General features: G+C 41.7%; 2 protein-coding genes and 1 long non-coding RNA gene across 16 annotated transcripts in view; 2 read left to right on the forward strand and 1 right to left on the reverse strand.

The window, feature by feature from the left end:
• Positions 1-1480, forward strand: part of PXK (PX domain containing serine/threonine kinase like) — a 75765-nt gene extending 74285 nt beyond the window's left edge. For 5 of the 13 annotated variants that reach the window (XM_060022763.1, XM_060022764.1, XM_060022765.1 and 2 more), the window contains one exon: positions 38-1479. In XM_060022763.1, the coding sequence (XP_059878746.1) occupies positions 38-249 (212 nt within the window). In that variant the 3' untranslated portion in view covers positions 250-1479. Of the gene's footprint in view, positions 1-37 lie in introns of all 13 variants that reach the window. The other 8 variants (XM_060022762.1, XM_060022767.1, XM_060022768.1 and 5 more) reach the window with 4 other exon arrangements.
• A 359-nt stretch (positions 1481-1839) lies between these two features.
• Positions 1840-7599, reverse strand: PDHB (pyruvate dehydrogenase E1 subunit beta). Of its 2 annotated transcripts, XM_060022776.1 has the most exons (10): positions 7487-7599; positions 7312-7365; positions 6023-6130; positions 5870-5932; positions 5731-5766; positions 5291-5576; positions 4549-4659; positions 4111-4202; positions 2687-2828; positions 1840-2380 (listed from the first exon to the last, which is right to left on the reverse strand). In XM_060022776.1, the coding sequence occupies exons 1-10, from the start codon at positions 7526-7528 to the stop codon at positions 2235-2237; spliced, it is 1080 nt and encodes a 359-aa protein (XP_059878759.1). In that variant the 5' UTR covers positions 7529-7599; the 3' UTR covers positions 1840-2234. The 2 variants fall into 2 exon arrangements, with proteins under 2 accessions (XP_059878759.1, XP_059878760.1); XM_060022777.1 differs by lacking the exon at positions 4549-4659.
• Positions 7600-7756: 157 nt separating this feature from the next.
• Positions 7757-23317, forward strand: part of LOC132431715 (uncharacterized) — a 44054-nt gene continuing 28493 nt past the window's right edge. Inside the window, exons 1-3 of the long non-coding RNA XR_009520786.1 lie at positions 7757-7900; positions 14270-14372; positions 22278-22360. This is a non-coding gene — a long non-coding RNA (uncharacterized lncRNA). The remainder of the gene's footprint in view (positions 7901-14269; positions 14373-22277; positions 22361-23317) is intronic.

Consider the following 23317-nt stretch of genomic DNA (forward strand, 5'->3'; position numbering starts at 1 on the left):
GTGTGTGGAGATACTGACTGTGCCCTTTCCTCCACAGGGATGTCCGCGTTACCCCCACCTCCTCCACCTGCGCCTCCGCCACCAGCAGCTCCCTTGCCTCCTGCGAGCACAGAGGCGCCCACACAGCTTCCGCCCCAGGCTGTGAATGGTGTGAGCCGAGGGGCCTTACTCAGCTCCATCCAGAATTTCCAAAAAGGAACTTTGAGGAAAGCCGAAACCTGTGATCATAGTGCTCCTAAGATCGGCTAAAGCTTTGTGTTTACACTTGGAGGGAAAATTTGTTTTGTTTTCCTTCCACCTGCAACCCCTAAAGTACCCTCTATCTGGATGAATAATTGCTGAGCCAGTACAGTCACATACGACTTCGCAGATGCTCATGTAAGAGGCTTTTCAAGAGGGAAATAGTCTTCAAGTAGAATAAAGTCAGGCTGGCATTGCTGCCTTAAGAAATAGTTTGCTCCTTTGTTACTCTTGTAAAGGAGTCTTGCTCTTCCTCTAATGGTCATCTTTTGGTGGCAGCAGCATATTGGAATCAATTATTTCCACCAACAGAAGGAAGTGGACAAAAAACAATGACAATATACAGTCACAGTGGTGGATGGCCTTCGTGTCGCAATCCCTCCTATACCATTAGACAGCTCCTAGAAATGTTCCTCTCAGAGTTCATTTCTCTATTCTAAAGCATTTTCTGGTTATTTCTTAGATAACTCCCATTTTTGCTACCTTAATTTCATCCTAGACATTAACACTGTAGCCCAAAGCATAGTTATGTCGCTGAGAGTCAGAGAAGCAACTGAGTTCTTCATTTTCCCTTCAAGTGGAACGGGGAAAGTTCGTAACAGTCTATTAAGTTCAAACAGGAACTCCATTGTGGTTATAGAACTCAGGGCTGCTAAAGGAACTACTCTAGACTCTTAGTTCCTTTTAGTATGTATCGAACGGACAAAAAAATGTTGACATCTGAAAAAGCTCTTGCCAATTAGAGGATCTTCTTAATCCTCAGCAATTAAGTCAAGTTTGGCGTTTGTGGGGGTGGATTATTATTACAACACAAGTACATCTGGCAAAATCAGTTCTGATTTTCCAAAGATTTATCCAAATATATCATCTTTTTAATGTTACTCATTTATTAGAAAGATCCTTTATCCTATGATTTGCTTAAACCCTTAAATAAATTGCACTTTAAAGGATTATAAATAATCCATCTAAAAATTCAAGTTACACACATCAGTGTTGGTTACTATGCAGAGAGAATGTCATTGTGTATAGTTTCATGTAATCTGTGATAAATGTTCAGCTGTATTTTTTATTAAAATAAACCATGTCTAGAAAATGTGTTATTTGTAGCTTGGCTAGATATTTTAAATGGGAACTTTTTGTAGTAACTTTGGTAAATATAAAGAAAAGATTCACACAGTATTTCTAAAGTTTCCTCCCTACCTATTCTATCTCTATTTTCTTTTGTGTCGTATTTTCCCTCTTAATTAATAAGAGCTAACAATCCTGTGTTCCTGTTTTAATTAGGTACCACTTGTATGCTTCTATAACTAATTTAAATCTATCTTTTCCATCTCAATTTCTGAAGAGGGCAGTGTATGGCAGAGTGTGTGTTTGTTGGCAGTGGGAAAAATACCTGACACAGATTTTGGTTTAACTTTAAAGAGAACCTACTAGAATTAGGCATTTGAAGAGTCGGGGGGCAAGTTCCTGTTTTAAGTAAGTAATGCAGTCTAGGAGATTAATGATTACTGATTAGTTCCCGATGGCAGTAATTTCTTAACAGAATTTTAAGACTTCTATCCCACATTTATTATCTCAAGAATATAAAAATACAATTAGTCATAGTTAGGAATTCCTTTATTCCTTATCAAAACAGTCTAACAGTAAACGTAAATTATATGCTTTTATTTTTACATATAAGTTATGTTTTTTTGGAGATATCTTTCATCAGGACTCTTGCCACATTTATACCTTGTCCTTCTAATGAGAGGGTAAAATTTTACATTAATCTTATTCAAAGAACATGGCTATTGTAACAGATAAAAAAAGCGTGGCCCCTAGGCAGGAAAGTGGAGAGTTTTTCCACAGACATATTTAAACTTCTTCCCAGTACAAAAACGTATGTTGTTGCTTTAGACATAACTTTACAAATCAAAAGGTCTTATAGGACAATCCAGATGAAATGTCATTAAGTATTTTAAGGAAATCCCAATGACTTGAAATTCAAGTCCAAGCTACATATTTAGTGCTTTCTTTATTGCAAATATGATGTCTTTAACCTGAGGTACAGAGTTGTCTTCTAGAACCTTTGCATAAGGCATAGGGACATCGGCACCGGTGACACGAACTACAGGAGCATCCAGAAAATTGAACGCGGGGCCTAAGAGGGAAGGAGGCGCAAATGAGAGAGGCATGAAAAACCAGCTGAGCACCACCACCTCAGCATAGCAGGTATGGCTGCCCAGAGAAGGAAAATCTGAAGAAGGAAATATGAAATCTGAAAGGAATGCTAATTACAGAGAATTGTCTCTGGCTTGCTTTCTTAAACATTTACCCAAAGGAAAAATACCAAGCTGACAAGTTGAAAATTCAAGTCATTTGACCACCCCTAGCTTTTGATTGTTTTGTCCTGTAACACAGTGTTTATTACAGTTTAACTATTCTGGAATCAGTTTCTCTGAAATACCTTCCATGATCCTGGCACAGATTTCAGCTCCTACTCCAAACTGTGGCCAGCCTCCTTCCACAGTTACAAGGTGATTGGTCTTCATGACACTGGCTTCTATTGTTTCAATGTCCATTGGTCTGATGGTTCGCATATTTATCACCTAAACAGATAATAAATAGCTTTACAGAGCCACTTCCTCACAAATATAGTCTTATCCCCAAAATGCCACTTCCTTTCTTGTTTCCTTTTAATCTTTGGGTCTAGGGAAACATAATCTGCCCATTCATGAACAAACTGTCAAAAGGGAAACTGTAATTAAAACAAAAATCTTTATCTCTACTACAAGCAGCTTTGTTCACTTACAGAATTCACTTATCCTCCCTTGGCCTTAACTTCCTCCTCATTAAAATAATAACTAACATGTGACCGCTTACCCTGTACCAGGCACTACACTAAGTATAATTCTACAACCACCCTAACGGGACAGTAAATGTATTATCCTCATTTTATAGCTGATGGCAGAGATTTAGAGTACGTAACATGCCCAAGTGTTAACTAGGAAGTGGTACCTCCTGGTTATGAAAGTGTTAGACTCGACGACTTCTAAGTTTTCTCTTCTCCCAAACTCCAGCTCCAAGGTTGGATCTTAACTTGACAAAACACATACTAAAAAGATCCAGACCCTAGGTGGTAGAAGGCTAGGTATTTGAAAAGCACGTAGGCTCCCAGCTTTAAGCAGAAGCAGAACTAAGTGACAAAGCAAGATTTTATACCTAATTAACCTGTTACAGAACTCAAACGCCTCTTTCTGGGTCTTAAAGGGAACTTTCTGATTCTTTTTTTTTTTAATAAATTTATTTTATTATTATTTTTTGTGTGTGTGGTACGCGGGCCTCTCACTGTCGTGGCCTCTCCCGTTGCAGAGCACAGGCTCCGGATGCGCAGGCACAGCGGCCATGGCTCACGGGCCCAGCCGCTCCGCAGCATGTGGGATCTTCCCGGACCGGGGCACGAACCTGTGTCCCCTGCATCGGCAGGTGGACTCTCAACCACTGCGCCACCAGGGAAGCCCTATTTATTTATTTTTGGCTGCGTTGGGTCTTTATTGCTGCGTGTGGGCTTTCTCTAGTTGCAACAAGCGGGGGCTACACTTCGTTGTGGTGTGCAGGCTTCTCACTGCAGTGGCTTCTCTTGTTGTGGAGCACGGGCTCTAGGTGCATGGGCTTCAGTAGTTGTGGCACATGGGCTCAGTAGCTGTGGCTCGCGGGCTCCAGAGCACAGGCTCAGTAGTTGTGGCGCACAGGCTTAGTTCTCCGCGGCATGTTGGATCTTCCCGAACCAGGGCTCGAACCTGTGTCCCCTGCGTTGGCAGGCGGATTCTTAACCACTGCGCCACCAGGCAAGTCCCCTGATTCTTTAAGAACAAGTGAATGTCCACTCACCTCACATTCAATTCCCTCTTTAGATAGCACCGTTGCAGCTTCTAAGCAGTGGCTCACAGGTCTTGAATGGGAAACTATGGTTACATGTGTCCCTGAAACAAAGTGGTCACAGATAAGAGGTCAGGTTGAAACCAAAGACACTGTCCTGCTCTGCAGCCAGCTGTGGTTCTTCTTCATTTTAGAATCTTAAACTCAACTACATTCCAGCGAGATGAGGAATGTGGCAGCCTTTCTAGAAACGAAATACAAATCTACTGGACCAAGATTTAGAAAAGAACAAATATATGTGCAATCAGGGCATGACACATTTTAAACTTGAACTCATCCTATAATTTCCTAGTCAAAGTAAAGGGCAGTGACTTCTAGACTGAATTTGACCAACATAAATAGAGGGCACGGATTACAAATAATGTTTACATGTATACTAATTTCTCTTACCTTGCCTTTCTATTTTAGCTTTTCCAATAGGAATCAGAAAATCTTTTGACTGAGCCTCTGGGGGAAGTTCAAAAGGAACTCCATACATCAATTCATTCTCCAGCACCACCACTGCAAAATATACATATTTAAACCAAAGTAACTACATGACTAAAAATGTATATGCGGGCTTCTCTGGTGGCGCAGTGGTTGAGAGTCCGCCTGCCGATGCAGGGGACACAGGTTCGTGCCCTGGTCCGGGAAGATCCCACATGCCGCGTAGCGGCTGGGCCCGTGAGCCATGGCCGCTGAGCCTGCGCATCTGGAGCCTGTGCTCCGCCACGGGAGAGGCCACAACAGTGAGAGGCCCGCGAACCCCCCCCCCCAAAAAGTATATGCAACACTATCATTGTGAAAAGTTTCACTGTGCTGATTAGGAAGCCTCATACCTATCGTGTCCAGTAGCCTTGAGGATGGTTTAAGTACAGACATCTGTAGTCTGGGCGATCCTGATTTTATCTATGGGGTTAAACCGGTGTTGTAGGTATGCAGCAAATTTCTCCGGTATCTAATTGGCCCCGTTATAGTCAGAAATAAGAAGAACACCACATTTTTTCCTATCTTTACTATATCTGTAAATCACTAACATTTTATATGATACGTCTAAGCCTAACTAGAAGTCTTTAATGGTTCCTTCCATGCAGATATTTCATTTTTGTTCTTTAATGTTCAAAAGAGACCCACAACACGTCACGCTACTGACCTGGATTGTTATCCCGAATGGCTGATTTAATAAGTCCTTTTGCATCCTCTGAACTCCATGGGCTGACCACCTTCAAGCCTGGGCAGTGCCCATACCAGGCAGCAAAGCACTGTGAGTGTTGGGCAGCTACGCCTGCTGAGGCGCCATTGGGCCCCCTGAAGACTATGGGCACAGACTGAAAGCCCGCTGACATGTAGTAGGTCTTGGCAGCTGAGTTTATAACCTGGTCGATGGCTTGCATAGAGAAGTTGAAGGTCATAAATTCACAAATGGGCCGCAACCCAGCCTGTCAAATCAAAAACATAGATGTTAAAAAGACGAGAAAGAGCAATTTAGAGTGGCACACCAGCACTTCGCTCCCCCAACATTCAAGCAATGTTTTTAAACGGTCATGTTGAAAGTAATCTCTTTGGATAAGATTCATAAAGAGGACTACATACCATAGCTGCACCTACAGCAATTCCAGCAAAACCCATCTAGAACATAAAACGCAAACATAAGTAAAAATCCACAAAAATTAGAACAGTACCCTTTAATAGACATGCCCCTCAAAGGTCTGCTTCCTGATGGAAGGCTTACCTCAGATATGGGAGTGTCTATGATCCTCTTATCTCCATATTTCTTCCACAGGCCTCGACTAACCTACAATTAAGCAATGACCCCATTACCTTTAATTGTACTGGGGGCAAATGGCCATCTCAGTTCTGTGTAGCTTTCATGTATCTTGGTTACCTTATATGCCCCATCATATTGGGCAACTTCTTCCCCAAGTAGAAATACCTTCTCATCTCTTTCCAGCTCCTCATCCATACCTTGATTTATAGCCTCACGAACTGTCACCTGTCACAGGTATGGGAAAGCAGTCAATAAGCTACAGCATTACTTAGGAGACTATTGAGATTCTCTCTCTTGACCTAGGCTGCCCACAGCACACAATGTAAAAACTATCACTAGAACAGGCTTCTCTTCAAAAGTTCAAAAAATTCAAAAAGTAACATTTCTATCACTCATAGCCAGTCTTTGATTGGATGTGTAAGTGAGAAGTATACTGAACACTTTATTGATGTGCACCTAAGCTTAAGAAATCTGCTCGCTGGCCATACCAGCTCATAGGTGGCTTCCTAAGTAGAAAAGTGAATTTTATTTCCACATCTGGTATACTGTGGGGCAGCGAACAGTCAAGGAAGCCTAAATAATACTACATATTGAGCGCTCGCTAGGTGCCAGGCACTGCCAAACACTTTGCCTTCAGGATGTAGGAGTTATTTTACTACACAGGTTGGCAGAATCCTCCAGTAACAAAAAGGGGGAGAGCGGGCAATTCCTCAAAACGTTGAACACAGAATTACCATATAATCCAACAATCCCACTTCTAGATATAGACCCAAAAGAACTGAAAAGCAGGGACTCAGATAATCGCACACCAATGTTCACAGCAGCATTATTCACAAATCCAACAGGTGGAAGCAACCCAAATGTCCACCAAAGATGAATGGATCAGCAAGATGTGGTATATGCCTACAACGGAATATCATTCAACCTTAAAAAGGAATGAAATTCTGACACATGCTACAACATGGATGAACCTTGAAAACATGCTAAGTGAAATAAGCCAGACATAAAAGGACAAATGCTGTATGATTCCATTTATGGGAGGTCCCTAGAGTAGATAAATTAATAGGCACAGACGCACAATACAGGTTACCAGGGGCTAATGGGATGGAGAGTTATTGTTCAATGGGTACAGTTTCTGCTTGGGATGATGACAAAGTTCTGGTGGTGAATGGACAACGTGGTGAATGTACTTAGTCCCACTGCATATACAGTTTAAAAGGGTAAATTTTCTTATATTTTACCACAAGAAAAAATTTTAAGGGGGAGGGTGAGGGAAGAAGCGTCAAGTCTAGTTCCCTCAGATCGGACATCTGATTCCCCTGAGCCTCGCGTGGGTGACATGCGGCCCCAGCTTCCGCGCCGGGACGAGGGGCCTCGCCGGCCCGGCTAGCTTCCAGGCCAGTTACCTGCAGAGCAGCCGGCGCGGTCCGGTGGAAGCGCCTCCTCAGCAGCCCGGAGACCTGGCGGGGAGAGAGACAGAGAGAGAGAGAGAGAGATAGAGAGAGAGAGAGAGGACGCTCTGAGGGGACGCAGACTGGGCAGGGGTCGCGCAGGGTCATGGGCCCGAGAGCCGCTGCCGACCTGCTCAAGGGGTCTCCGCGTCAAGGAAGCCACCACCGCCATCTTGACCGTGTCCTCTAGCCGCCGCCGGATGACGACACAGCAGGGACGCGGACTAGTCAGGCCCTATTTCCCCTGCCGGTGCGGGCCAATGGCAGGGCACGGCGTCTGCGTGTCCCGCCCCCCAGGGCGTCGGGGGCCGAGGGGTGGGGCCAAGGAGGCGTGTCGGGTGTCTAGCCACTCAGCCTGAGGCAGCCTGGGATCAACGTTATTGAGAGCTGCCGGCTCCTGGCGCGCCGGTTGCACGCCGGGAGCGCGTCCCTGCGTGTTGATACGTGGATCGCAGGGACCAAAAATCAGACTGTAAGAATCATAACTCGAGGCCGAGGGACCTTCAGAATTAGGCCACGCTTCTGCAGGCGCTGAAATTCTTTGGTACGGAGTAGCCCTTATACACCGTTTGGTGACTGGGGATTTACAGTCTTACAGGCGAGCCTAGTTTCTCTTGGAAGCACTGTCTGTTCGCTCTTTTTTTTAAGAACATCTTTTTTGGAGTATAATTGCTTTACAATGGTGTGTTAGTTTCTGCTGTATAACAAAGTGAAGCAGCTATACGTATACGTAATCCCCATAGCCCCTCCCTCTTGCGTCTCCCTCCCACCCTCCCTATCCCACCCCTGTAGGTGGACACAAGACACCAAGCTGATCTCCCTGTGCTCTGCAGCTGCTTCCCACTAGCTATCTATTTTATATTTGGTAGTGTATATATGTCCATGCCACTCTCTCACTTCGTCCCAGTTTACCCTTCCCCCTCCCCGTCTCCTCAAGTCCATTCTCTACGTCTGCGTCTTTATTCCTGTCCTGCCCCTAGGTTCATCAAAACCATTTTTTTTTTAGATTCCATATATATGTGTTACCATATGGTATTTGTTTTTCTCTTTCTGAATTACTTCACTCTGAATGACAGACTCAGGGTCCATCCACCTCACTACAAATAACTCAGTTTTGTTTCTTTTTATGGCTGAGTAATATTCCATTGTATATATGTGCCACATCTGCTTTATCCATTCATCTGTTTATGGACACTTAGGTTGCTAACATGTCCTGGCTACTGTAAATAGTGCTGCAGTGAACATTGTGGTACGTGACTCTTTTTGAATTATGGTTTTCTCAGGGTATATGCCCAGTAGTGGGATTGCTGGGTCATATGGTAATTCTATTTTTAATTTTTTTAAGGAACCTCCATACTGTTCTCCATAGTGGCTGTATCAGTTTACATTCCCACCAACAGTTCAAGAGGGTTTCCTTTTCTCCACACCCTCTCCAGCATTTATTGTCTGTAGATTTCTTTTTTTTTTTTTTTTTTTTTGCAATACGCGGGCCTCTCACTGTTGTGGCCTCTCCCGTTGCGGAGCACAGGCTCTGGACGCGCAGGCTCAGCAGCCATGGCTCACGGGCCTAGCCACTCCGTGGCATGTGGGATCTTCCCGGACCGGGGCACGAAGCCGTGTCCCCTGCATCGGCAGGCAGACTCTCAACCACTGCGCCACCAGGGAAGCCCTGTTTGTAGATTTTTTGATGATGGCCATTCTGACTAGTGTGAGGTGATACCTCCTTGTAGTTTTGATTCGCATTTCTCTAATGATTAGTGATGTTGAGCATCCTTTCATGTGTTTGTTGGTAATCTGTATATCTTCTTTGGAGAAATGTCTATTTAGATCTTCTGCCCATTTTTGGATTGGGTTGTTTGTGTTTTTGATAATGAGCTGCATGAGCTGCTTGTATATTTTGGAGATTAATCCTTTGTGAGTTGCATTGTTTGCAAATATTTTCTCCCATTCTGAGGGTTGTCTTTTCATCTTGTTTATGGTTCCTTTTGTTGTGCAAAAGCTTTTAAGTTTCATTAGGTACCATTTATTTATTTCTGTTTTTATTTCCATTTCTTTAGGAGGTGGGTCAAAAAGGATCTTGCTGTGATTTATGTCATACAGTGTTCTGCCTATGTTTTCCTCTAAGAGTTTGATAGTGTCTGGCCTTACATTTAGGTCTTTAATCCATTTTGAGTTTATTTTTGTGTAAGGTGTTAGGGAGTGTTCTAATTTCATTCTTTTACATGTAGCTGTCCAGTTTTCCCAGCACCACGTATTGAAGAGGCTATCTTTTCTCCATTGCATGTTCTTGCCTCCTTTAGCAAAGATAAGGTGACCACATGTGCATGGGTTTATCTCTTGAGTTTTCTATCCTGTTCCATTGATCTATGTTTCTGTTTTTGTGCCAGTACCATACTGTCTTGATTAATGTAGCTTTGTAGTATAGTCTGGAGTCAAGGGAGCCTGATTTCTCCAGCTCCGTTTTTCTTTCTCAAAATTGCTTTGGCTACTTGGGGTCTTTTGTGTTTCCATACAAATTGCGAAATTTTTTGTCTAGTTCTGTGAAAAATGCCATTGGTAGTTTGATAAGGATTGCACTGAATCTGTAGATTGCTTTGGGTAGCATAGTCATTTTCACAATGTTGTTTCTTCCAATCCAAGAACATAGTTTATCTCTCCATCTGTTTGTATCATCTTTAATTTCTTTCATCATTGTCTTATGGTTTTCTGCATACAGGTCTTTTGTCTCCTTAGGTAGGTTTATTCCTAGGTATCTAGGTATTTATTCTTTTTGTTGCAATGGTAAAGGGGAGTGTTTCCTTAACTTCTCTTTCAGATTTTTCATCATTAGTGTATAGGAATGCAAGAGATTTCTGTGCCTTAATTTTGTATCCTGCTACTTTACCATATTCATTGATTAGCTCTAGTAGTTTTCTGGTAGCATCTTTAGGATTCTTTATGTATAGTATCATGTCATCTGCAAACAGTGGCAGCTTTGCTTCTTCTTTTCCAATTTGCATTCCTTTTATATCTTTTTCTTCTCTGATTGCTGTGACTAATACTTCCAAAACTATGTTGAATAATAGTGGTGAGATTGGGCAACCTTGTCTTATTCCTGATCTTAGTGGAAATGGTTTCAGTTCTTCGCTATTGAGAATGATGTTGGCTGTGGGTTTGTCCTATATGGCCTTTATTATGTTGAGATAAGTTTCCTCTATGCCTACTTTCTGGAGGGTTTTTAACATAAGTAGGTGTTGCATTTTGTCAAAAGCTTTTTCTGCATCTATTGAGATTATCATATAGTTTTTATTCTTCAATTAGTTAATATGGTGTATCACATTGATTGATTTGCATATATTGAAGAATCCTTGCATTCCTGGGGTAAACCCTACTTGATCATGGTGTATGATCCTTTTATGTGCTGTTGGATTCTGTTTGCTAGCATTTTGTTGAGGATTTTTGCATCTATGTTCATCAATGATGTTGACCTATAGTTTTCTTTTTTTGTGACATCTTTATTTGGTTTTGGTATCAGGGTGATGGTGGCCTCGTAGAATGAGTTTGGGAGTGTTCCTCCATCTGCTATATTTGGAAGAGTTTGAGAAGGATAGGTGTTAGCTCTTCTCTAAATGTTTGGTAGAATTCACCTGTGAAGCCATCTGGTCCTGGACTTTTGTTTGTTGGAAGATTTTTAATCACAGTTTCAATTTCAGTGCTTGTGATTGGTCTGTTTATATTTTCTATTTCTTCCTGGTTCAGTCTCAGAAGGTTGTGCTTTTCTAAGAATTTGTCCATTTCTTCCAGTTTGTCCATTTTATTGGCATAGAGTTGCTTGTAGTAATCTCTCACGATCCTTTGTATTTCTGAAGTGTCAGTTGTTACTTCTCCTTTTTCATTTCTAATTCTATTGATTTGAGTCTTCTCCCTTTTTCTCTTGATGAGTCTGGCTAATGGGTTATCGATTTTGTTTATCTTCTCAAAGAACCAGCCTTTAGTTTTATTGATCTTTGCTATTGTTTCCTTCATTTCTTTTTCATTTATTTCTGATCTGATCTTTATGATTTCTTTTCTTCTGCTAACTTTGTTTTTTCTTTTGTTGTTGTTCTTCTTTCTCTAATTGCTTTAAGTGTAAGGTTAGGTCGTTTATTTGAGATTTTTCCAGTTTCTTGAGGTAGGATTGTATTGCTATAAACTTCCCTCTTAGAACTGCTTTTGCTGCATCCCATAGGTTTTGGGTTGTCATGTTTTCATTGTCATTTGTTTCTAGGTATTTTTTTTAAAACATCTTTATTGGAGTATAATTGCTTTACAATGGTGTGTTAGTTTCTGCTTTACAACAAAATGAATCAGTTATATATATACATATGTTCCCATATCTCTTCCCTCTTGCGTCTCCCTCCCTCCCACTCTCCCTATCCTACCCCTCCAGGCAATCACAAAGCACCTAGCTGATCTCCCTGTGCTATACGGCTGCTTCCCTCTAGTTATCTGCCTTACGTTTGGTAGTGTATATATGTCCATGCCTCTCTCTCGCTTTGTCACAGCTCATCCTTCCCCCTCCCCATATCCTCAAGTCCATTCTCTAGTAGGTCTGTGTCTTTATTCCTGTCTTACCCCTAGGTTCTTTATGACATTTTTTTTCTTAAATTCCATATATATGTGTTAGCATACGGTATTTGTCTCTCTCTTTCTGACTTACTTCACTCTGTATGACAGACTCTAGGTCTATCCACCTCATTACAAATAGCTCAGTTTCATTTCTACATATTTTTTGATTTCCTCTTTCATTTCTTCAGTGATCTCTTGGTTATTTAGTAGTGTATTGTTTAGCCTCCATGTTTTGTTTTGTTTTTTACATGTTTTTTTTCTAGTAATTGATATCTAGTCTCGTAGCATTGTGGTCAGAAAAGATACTTGATACAATTTCAATTTTCTTAAATTTACCAAGGCTTGATTTGTGACCCAAGATATGATCTATCCTGGAGAATGTTCCCTGAGCACTTGAGAAGAAAGTGTATTCTGTTGCTTTTGGATGGAATGTCCTATAAATATCAACTAAGTTCATCTTGTTTAATGTGTCATTTAAAGCTTGTGTTTCCTTATTTATTTTCATTTTGGATGATCTGTCCATTGGTGAAAGTGGGGTGTTAAAGTCCCCTACTATGATTATGTTACTGTCGATTTCCCCTTTTATGGCTGTTAGTATTTGACTTATGTATTGAGGTGCTCCTATGTTGGGTGCATAAATATTTACAATTGTTATATCTTCTTCTTGGATTGATCCCTTGATCATTATGTAGTGTCCTTCTTTGTCTCTTGTAATAGTCTTTATTTTAAAGTCTGTTTTGTCTGATATGAGAATTGCTACTCTAGCTTTCTTTTGATTTCCATTTGCATGGAATATCTTTTTCCATCCCCTCACTTGCAGGCTGTATGTATCCCTAGGTCTAAAGTGGGTCTCTTGTAGACAGCATATATATGGGTCTTGTTTTTGTATCCATTCAGCCAGTCTATGTCTTTTGGTTGGAGCATTTAATCCATTTACATTTAAGGTAATTATCGCTATGTATGTTCCTATTACTATTTTCTTAATTGTTTTGGGTTTGTTATTGTAGGTCTTTTCCTTCTCTTCTATTTCCTGCCTAGAGAAGTTCCGTTAGCATTTGTTGTAAAGCTGGTTTGGTGGTGCTGAACTCTCTTAGCTTTTGTTTGTCTGTACAGGTTTTAATTTCTATGTCAGATCTGAATGAGATCCTTGCTAGGGAGAGTAATCTTGATTGTAGGTTTTTCCCTCTCATCACTTTAAATATGTCCTGCCAGTCCCTTCTGGCTTGCAGAGTTTCTGCTGAAAGATCAGCTGTTAACCTTATGGGGATTTCCTTGTATGCTATTTGTTGCTTTTCCCTTGCTGCTTTTAATATTTTTTCTTTGAATTTAATTTTTGATAGTTTGATTAATATGTCTTGGCATGTTTCTCCTTGGATTAATCCTGTATGGGACTCTCTGCACTTCCTGGACTTGATGACTATTTCCTTTCCCATATTAGGGAAGTTTTCAACTATCATCTCTTCAAATATTTTCTCAGTCCCTTTCTTTTTCTCTTCTTCTTCTGGGACCCCTACAATTTGAATGTTGGTGCATTTAATGTTGTCCCAGAGGTCTCTGAGACTGTCCTCAATTCTTTTCATTCTTTTTTCTTTATTCTGCTCTGCGGTAGTTATTTCCACTATTTTATCTTCCAGGTCACTTATCCGTTCTTCTGCCTCAGTTATTCTGCTACTGATTCCTTCTAGAGAATTTTTAATTTCATTTATTGTGTTGTCCATCACTGTTTGTTTGCTCTTTAGTTCTTCTAGGTCCTTGTTAAATGTTTCTTGTATTTTCCCCATTCTATTTCCGAGATTTTGGATTGTCTTACTATCATTACTCTGAATTCTTTTTTCAGTTTAGACTGCCTATTTCCTCTTCATTTGTTTGGTCTGGTGGGTTTTTACTTTGCTGCTTCATCTGCTGTGTATTTCTCTGTCTTCTCATTTTGCTTAACTTACTGTGTTTGGGGTCTCCTTTTCGCAGGCTGTAGGTTAATAGTTCCCTGTGTTTTTGGTGTCTGCCCCCAGTGGGTGAGGTTGGTTCAGTGGGTTGTGTAGGCTTCTTGGTGGAGGGGACTGGTGCCTGTGTTCTGGTGTGTGAGGCTGGATGTTGTCTTTCTGGTGGGCAGGACCATGTCCAGTGGTGTGTTTTGGGGTGTCTGTCGACTTATTATAATTTTAGGCAGCCTCTCTCCCTATGGGTGGGGTTGTGTTCCTGTCTTGCTAGTTGTTTGGCATGGTGTGTGCAGCACTGGAGCGTGCTGGTCATTGAGTGGAGCTGGGTCTTAGCGTTGAAGTGGAGATCTCTGGGAAAGTTCTCACCTACTGATATTATGTGTGTCCAGGAGGTGTCTGGTGGTCCAATGTCCTGAACTCAGCTCTCCCCACTCAGAGGCTCAGGCCTGACACCCGGCTGGAGCACCAAGACCCTGTCAGCCACACGGCCAGGTATGTGGGGAGTTTCTTGCCTTTTGGAAAGTCTGCGGTTTTCTGCCACTGTTCAGTAGGTGTTCTGTAGGAGTTTTTCCACATGTAGTTGTATTTTTGATGTATCTGTGGGGAGGAAAGTGATCTCCACGTCTTACTCCTCCACCATCTTGAAGGTCCTCCTCTCTGTTGGTTCTTTAGAATGTGAACAAGAGCTTTCATGTGTGCCAGGCATTGTGTTATTTAATTCTCACAAGAATCCTCTCAGGTAATTAGTGTTATTATTATGGGCTCCATTTCTCAGATGGGTAGACTGAAGCTGGGATTGGTCAAATGAGCCAGGATTTGGCTTTAGGATTGTCTGACTCTGAAGGGTAGTCTTTTCGCACTGCTTCCTAAAGTGGAAGTTGGGGTCCCGCCTGGAAGGGAGTTACAACAACCTGCATTTAGAGAGAGACTTATGGGGCCCAACACCCTACTAGGGAAGCCTCTGGAAGCCTCCTCTCCTTGGTCTCATTTCGACTGGGGTGGGGCTGGGAGGTGGGGAGGGGGTGGGTGGGGTCAGGTGGGACCTCTGGGGACTCCCTCAGTCCTCACTCTTCCCCAGGACATTCCAAAAACTTCTCTGAGGGCTGAGGGCTGCTGGTCTGCAACCTTAGAATCTGGGTTTACTGTAAGGGCTCTGGGAAGCCAGTGCAGCAGGGCAGCGACTAGGTCACAGGAGTGCGTCTGGTTGCTGAGTGAGAATGAAAAGAGGAGGATGAGCAGGGAGACCTCAGGGAGTCTTTGGCAGAGGGAGAGCTGGACTAGAGGGCAATTTCAGCATGAAGAGGAGGGGACAGGTTTGAGATCTATTTTGGACTGGAATCGATAGGATTGCCGTGAGGAAAGGGGAAGAGTGGAGGAAGATTTGGGGTTTTTTTGTTGTTGTTGGATGGGTGCGGGTGGGGAGCCTGAGAGCAGGTGGGAGGTAAGAATCCATTCTGCATAAGCTATATTTAGGTGACTGGATCATACCCAGGTTGAATATAGAAGCTTGGAGCTAGAGGCTAGGTAGCGCTAGAGAAATAAATTTGCGCGCAGCTGCATAGAGATGGCCTTTAGTCTCTGGGCCTCTGCTTCATCGTCTTTAAAATGGAGAGATAGTCTCTAAGGTATGAAGTCAAGAGCTTCTGTCTCCCTCATCTGGCACCGTCATCTAGTCCCTTCAGTCTGTGGACTGAAATAAAAGCTCGCAATGTGAGAGCTGTGAGTTTCGTTTTATTTGGGGATGTACTGAGGACTATAGCCCAGGAGACTGCCTCCCAGATGGGGCTGAGGAACTGCTCCGAACAGGTAAGAGGGGAGGTCAGCACATACATGATTTTGGAGACGGGTATGCAGTCAAGCACACATCTTGGTAGAAGGTTACTGCTAGTCATGAGTAGATATTTTAGTTAATGATTTTTAGTGCTTTTCTAAGTATAGTAAGATGCAAGAAATTGGGTTCATAAATTTTTCTCTTGAAACTATTTATTTGAAGGCCTGTTTAGCCAATTTCCTCAGAGCATAGAGTGCCTCATTGTCAGTCTCTGTCCTGAACACCTTTCAGGGTACATTGATGGTCAGAGGCTGCAGTGGCTAATGACTCAATACTTGTAGAGCACGATGGTGAGCAACATTCTCTACTTGACAAGTCCTTGGCAGGAGACCCCAGCACTTTCCAGACAGCCACGGCATCCCTGGGAAATCCCTGAATTTGAGGTGTCAGCCCTCACGGATTCCTGGGTTCTACTGAGAATGAAAATGTGAGTCAGTTCTCCCACCACTCCCATCTGTCCCACCATCCAGCACTAAAAGATTTCAAGATTGGGAATTCCCTGGCAGCCAGTGGTTAGGGCTCCACACTCCACTTCAGGGGCATGGGTTCAACCCCTGGTTGGGGAGCTAAGATCCCACAAGCCATGCAGCATGGCCAAAAAAAAAAAAAAAACAAAGATTTCAGCATTAAAATTACAAAGCAAAAGGAGACATCAAGGTAAGGGAACAGTGACCCAAAGAGAAGCCAGAATTCTGTCCTTTGATCTAGACAAAGGACAGGATTCTTGGGCTGTATTTACACAGAGATCCCAAAAAGCCAGGAACCCTGAGTCCATGCAGCTAGTCTGCCCAGTTTAGTCAGGAAGACCGTGGCGAGTACAGAGGACTCAGCTGGCCTCAGGTGAGAATTTCCTTTTAAAATAATGACTGTGGACATTTCAGACACATTGAGTATCTTCATCAGTATATGTGCTTTCCTTTTAAATTTTATAAATGGCCAGTTTGGAAAAGCTAGGCATAATTTTATGTTTCAGAGTAAAAAGCACAGAAGATGGAAGTGCTGAATTTTATTTTATCCTTAGTTTTTTAATAAACTTATTATTTTTTTTGATGTGTTGGGTCTTTTTTGCTGCGTGCGGGCTTTTTCTAGTTGCAGCGAGCGGCAGGGTTACTCTTCGTTGCGGTGCACAGGCTCCTCATTGCAGTGGCTTCTCTTGTTACAGAGCACGGGCTCTAGGTGCTCTAGGTGCTCTAGGTGCGGGCTTCAGTAGTTGTGGCATGCGGGCTTCAGTAGTTGTGGCACACGGGCTCAGTAGTTGTGGCTCACGGGCTCTAGAGCACAGGCTCAGTAGTTGTGGCTCGCGGGCTTAGTTGTTCTGCGGCATGTGGGATCTTCCCGGACCAGGGCTTGAACCCGTGTCCCCTGCATTGGCAGGCAGATTCTTAACCACTGCGCCACCAGGGAAGTACTGGAAGTGCTGAATTTTAAATCCATTATCTTTTAAAAGCCACTCTACATTTATGTGCTCGCTGGATTTTACAGAAAGGGATTGGAAAGTGTAAGTTGGCCAACTAGGCCACTTTTCTCTTGGAATTAAATCTTCCCAAAGTTCCAGGAACATTTCTCCTCCAATCTCTTTGGGTTGTCAGTCATCAGAAAGTCCTTTATCCAAAGTTTTCGACCTCCACAGGCTTGACCAATTTTTTTTGTGTGGTGGGTTTTTTTTGTTTGTTTGTATTTTGGTCATTGCAAGCAAGGTTTATTAAAGAGGACTTCTCGCTCTTCCATCTTTTTAGGTGTAACTTAAACACAGTAAAATGCACATTTCCACCACCCCAGAAAGTTCGCTCATGTCTCCTCTTAAGTAATTCCCCACACATCACCTCACAGGCAAACACAGATCTGGTTTCCATAGTCATATTTCTGTTGGCCTGTTTTAGAACTTGAAACAAATGGAGTTATACACCGTGTGCTCTTGTGTCTGGCTCAGCAAAATGTTACTGAGATTGATTCATCCATGTTAAGTATTAATAATTTACTCCTCTTTTTTTTCTCATAAATTTTTCTCTTGAGAGATCTTAAGACTCACAAGAAGAACAAAAATACAAAGAGTATGCAAGAGTTTTCATATACCTTCCATCCAGCTTTGCCCAATGGTAATATTTTATATAACCATAGTACGTTGTCAAAACCCAGAATTAACATTAGTACAATACTGTTAACTCAGGTAGACACTTTATTCAGCTTTCACCATTTTTTATATGCATTTGTGTGTGTGTGTGTGTGTGTGTGTGTGTGTGTGTGTGTGTGTGTAGCACTACGGAATTTTATCATACGTACAAATTCATGTAACCACCAGCACAATCAGAATACAGAATTTTTCCATCACTACAGAGAAACTCCCTCGTGTTACCTCATAGATACACCTCCTCCAACCCCTAACTCCTGGTAACCACTAATCTCTTCTCAAACGCTATAATTTGTTATTTCATGGAATCATGCAATATGTAACTCTTTGCGATTGACTATTGTCACTCAGCCTAATGCCCCAAGATCAGTGCAAGTAGTTGCAGGTATCAACATTTCATTCTTTTTTATTGCTTAACAGCTGTATGGCTATATCAGTTTATCCATTCATCCACTGAAGGACTTCTGGGTTGTATTCAGTTTTAGCTATTTCCAATACAGCTGCTGTGAACATTGGTTTACAGGTTTTTTTGTGAACATAAGTTTTCATTTCTTTAGGTATCCAGCAGTATGATTGTATGTTAAGTGTATGTTTAACTTTTAAGAAATTGCCATACTGTTCTTCCAGAGTGGCTGTACCATTTTAGGGTCCCTCCAGCAATGTAGGAGACATCCAGTTGCTCTGGGGTCGTTGCCAGCACCTGATATTGTCAATAATTTTTATTTCAGACATTCTAATAGATGTATAGTGGTATCCCTCCTGATTTTGATTTGCATTTCCCTAATATTTAATGATGTTGAACACCTTTCTACATACTTACTTGACATCCATCTTTGGTGAAGTGTCTGTTCAAGACTTTTGCTCATATTTTTCTAATTAGATTGTTTTATATAGTGATAAAATATGAATAACATAAAATTTACCATTTTAACCATTTAAAAAATAAATTTATTTTATTTTATTTATTTTGAGCTGCATTGGGTCTTCCTTGCTGCTTCCTTGCTGCAACTAGAGAATACAACAACTTCTCTAGTTGAGGCGAGTGGGGGCTACTCTTTGTTGAGGTGCGTGGGCTTCTCATTGCGGTGGCTTCTCTTGTTGCGGAGCACAGGCTCTAGGCGCATAGGCTCAGTAGTTGTGGCTCGCGGGCTTAGTTGCTCCGTGGCATGTGGGATCTTCCCGGACCAGGGCTCAAACCCGTGTCCCCTGCACTGGCAGGTGGATTCTTAACCACTGTGCCACCAGGGAAGTCCCTTAACCATTTTTAAGTGTACAGTTCAGTTGTGTTAAATACTTTCACACTGCTGTTCAATTACCACCACCATCCATCTCCAGAATTTTTTCATTTTCCCAAAAGGAGACTCTCTATCCCATTTCTGAGCAAAATATCTTTTATAATGTTTGCATGTTTTATTCCAATATATCCATATACACTTTGTTTTATATTTTAGTTTAAATTTCAAAAATGTTTTGAATAGGAAATTCATCCCATTGCAGGAAAAAAAATTCAAGTAGTTCAGAAAGGTACGAAGTAATCGTCCTTCCTGCTCCTGAACCTCAGTTACGCTGCCTCTGCCCCGTGCCGCAGCAGACACCATTCTTATTTCTTCTGTCTGTTTATAGAGAAGGGCTATTTAGCTATAAGCTCTTTCTTTACACAAATGTTAGGTTTTTAAAAATATTGTTTTAATGAGCATATAGTTAAGTGTGTGTGTGTGTGTGTGTGTGTGTGTGTGTGTGTGTTTCTAAGCTGGTATAGATTTGGGTAATGACAGCCATAATCAGCATACACAATGGCTCTATGACCCCCCAAAACTCCCGCTGTCCGTCCTTGTGACACCACACCCTCCATCCCTAATGCCTGACACCCCCTAATCTGTGTCTCTCTTGCCACACTATTGCCTTTTCCAGAATGTTATATAAATGCAATCACACAGTGTATAACTTTTTGAGACTGGCTTCTTTCACTCAACACAATGCCTTTGAGATTCATCTGTGTTGTCACATGTATGGATAGTCCCTTCTTTTTTATTGCGAGTATTATTCTGTTTTATGCACGCACCACAGTTTGTTCATCCGTTTACCTGTTAAAGGACATTTTAGTTGTTTCCAGTTTTTGGTGATGATGAATAGCGTTAATATAAAATTTTTGTGCAGAATTTTGTATGAACATACATTCTCATTTCTCTACCATGCGATTTTGGGATTGCTGGGTCATATGCAAGTGTATATTTAACTTTTAAGAGACTGTCAAACTGTTTTCTGGAGTACCATTTTCTATTCTCAACAACAGTGTATGAGAGTCCCAGTTGTTCCACATCCTCACCAACTCTTGATGTTATAATTTGTTTTTGTTTTTTGCCTTTCTAATGGGTGTGCAGTGATATCTCATCATGGTTTTGATTTTCATTTCCTTAATGGCTAAAGATGTTGAGTATCTCTTTGTTTTCTTATTGGCCATTTGTATATCATCTTTGGTAAAATGTCTGTTTAAGTCTTTGCCCATTTTTTCTTGGGTTGTTTGTTTTCTTAAGGTTGAGTTTTATATGTGTGTGTGTGTGTGAGTGTGTGCGCGTGCGCGCGCGTGTGTGTTTATGTGTATATTCTGGATATAAGCCCTATGTTGAATATGTGATTTGCAAATACAGTCATCCCTTGGTATCTGCGAGGGGATTGTTTCCAGAACCTCTCCCATCCTGAGGTCACCTAAATTTGTGACTGCTCAAGTCCCTTATGGTAGTGAGACAGGCTAGGACCTGGGATCTGGGACCCTCTACTGGAGTGCTTGCACCTGGACAAACATCTCCTTCGGCAATAAAATACAAAGAAAGTATAAGGGACTAAAAATAACCGCATGCATGTGCAGTTGGGGCAAAGTGTGAACAACAAGATGCAAAAAGGCCAAAACCCAACTGCCCAGAGCAAAAGCAGGGTACCCTGATGGTCCCTGCACACAGCACTACCGAGGGGGTGGGCAGAGCATCGAAGCCTGCCCGCCTCTAGCCTCACCCCATTTAAGGAAGCAGCTCGCCACCCGCCTCGGGGAGTGAGCAAGGGTAGCTCTGACTTGTTCTCACTCCCTCGTGCTGCAGCCCGAGCCCCAGTACAGCCTTGCCCGAATTCCTCGTCCAGCCTCTTATCAATTTCTAACAGTAGGACCTCTGACACTGTCCTCTGTTGGTTGAATCTGCAGGTGTGGAATCTGCGGATACTGAGGGCCCACTGTATTTTCTCCCAGTCTGTGACATATCTCTTCAATCTTTCAACACTGTCTTTCAGAGAAAAGGTTTAAATTTTGATGAAATTCAATTTACCAAAATTTTCTTTTATGGTTCATGTTTTGGTGTCATGTCTAAGAACTCTGCCTCACACCAGGTTGTAAAGCTTTTCTTTAATGTTTTCTTCTACAGTTTTATAGTTTTATGTTTAGCTCTATGGTCCATTTTGAGTTAATTTTTGTATAAGGTGTGAGGTTGAGGTCCAGAGGGCTTTTTTTTTTTTTTTGCAGTACGCGGGCCTCTCACTGTTGTGGCTTCTCCCGTTGCGGAGCACAGGCTCCGGACGCGCAGGCCCAGCGGCCATGGCTCACGGGCCCAGCCGCTCCGCGGCATGTGGGATCTTCCCGGACCGGGGCACGAACCCGTGTCCCTTGCATCGGCAGGCGGACTCTCAACCACTGCGCCACCAGGGAAGCCCAGGTCCAGAGTTTTTTTACATATGGATGTCCAGTCGTTTAAACACTGTTTGGTAAAAAGACCATCTTTCATCCATTGAATTGCCTTTGCACCTTTGTGCAAAAATCAGTTGGTTGTTTTGAGTGGTTTCTGGTTTTGGACTCTGTTCTGTTTCATTGATCTCTGTGTTTATCCCTTTTTCAGTATTACACTGTCTTAATTACTGCAGCTGTACAGTAATTTTTAAAATCAAGTGAGTTTTCCAGCATTTCCTTTTCAAAGTTGTTTTACAATCAGCTTAACTGCAGCTACAAAAAAAAAGTCTTGGTAGAATTTTGGTTGGAATAGTGTTGAATCTATAGAACATTTTGGAAAGAACTGGTATCCCATTTACTTCAGTCTTCTTTGATTTTTTTCATCAGACTTTTGTAGTTTTCAGCATACAGATCTTGCACATAGTTTATTGGATTTATGCCTAAGATTTTCTGTCCTTTTTAGGCTATTGTAAATGTTATGTTTTAAAAATTTTGGTTTCTGGTAGTTTACTGCTAGTTTACAGAAATGCAGTTGATTTTCAGGTGTTGACATAATGTTCTGCAACCTTGCTAAACTCATTTGTTATTTCTAGAAGATTTTTTTTGTTGATTCCATGGGATTGTCTGCTTGGACAATTAGGTTGTCTGCGAAAGAGACAATTTTATTTCTATCTTTCTAATATTTATGTCTTTTGTTTCTTTTTCTTGCCTTTTTTGCTGGCCTTCTAGTACCCGTGTTGAATAGGAGTGGTGAGAAGGAACATCTTCGCCTTGTTCCCGATCTTAGAGGAAAAGCATTCAATCTTTTACCAGTAAGTGTGATGTTCGTTTTAATTTTTTTGTAGAGATCCTTATTCAGGTGAAGGAAGTTCCCTTTGTTTCTAATTTACTGAGTTCTTGTATCCTGAATGGCCATTGAATTTTGTCACATGCCTTTTATGCATCAATTTATATGATCATTTGATTTTTCTTCTTTAGTTTGTTAACATTGTGGATTACATTGATTTTTTAAAAAATATTTATTTATTATTTATTTTATTTTTAGTTTGGCTGCATTGGGTCTTAGTTGTGGCACGCAGGATCTTCGTTGTGGCACGCAGTATCTTTAGTCGTGGCATGCAGGCTTCCTAGTTGTGGCATGCATGCGGGATCAAGTTCCCTGACCAGGGATTGAACCTGGGCCCCCTGCATTGGGAGTGTGGAGTCTTACCCACTGGACCACCAGGGAAGTCCCTACATTGATTGATTTTTAAATATTGAACCAATATTGCATTTCTGGTATATACCCTGCTTGGTCACGGTGGAATATATGTACATACATATACACATACGCACACACATCTATATTGCTGGATTTTGATTTGCTAATTTTTGAGGAGATTTCTATGTTTATGAAAGATAATTGGTCTATAGTTTTCTTCTGTTGTCTGATTTTGGTATCAGGGTAATGGTGGCCTCAAAATGAGTTGGGAAGTGTTCCCTCCTCTTCTGTTTTCTGAAAGAGGTTGTGTAGAATTGGTTTTATTTCTTCTTTAAATGTTTGGTAGAATTTATATTTGAAAACATCCAGAGATCTCTTTTTTATGGAGTTTTTTCATATAAGATTTTTTTTTTTTACAATTTAATCATTCAACAATTTAAAAATATATATTTATTTATTTATGGCTGCTTCAGGTCTTAGTTGCAGCACACAGGATCTTTTGTTGTGGCACTCAGGCTTCTCTCTAGTTGCAGTGCATGGGCTCTGTAGTTGCAGTACACAGACTTTC

The sequence above is a fragment of the Delphinus delphis genome, chromosome 10 (genome assembly GCF_949987515.2).
Source record: "Delphinus delphis chromosome 10, mDelDel1.2, whole genome shotgun sequence".
Classification (NCBI taxonomy): Eukaryota; Metazoa; Chordata; class Mammalia; order Artiodactyla; family Delphinidae; genus Delphinus; species Delphinus delphis.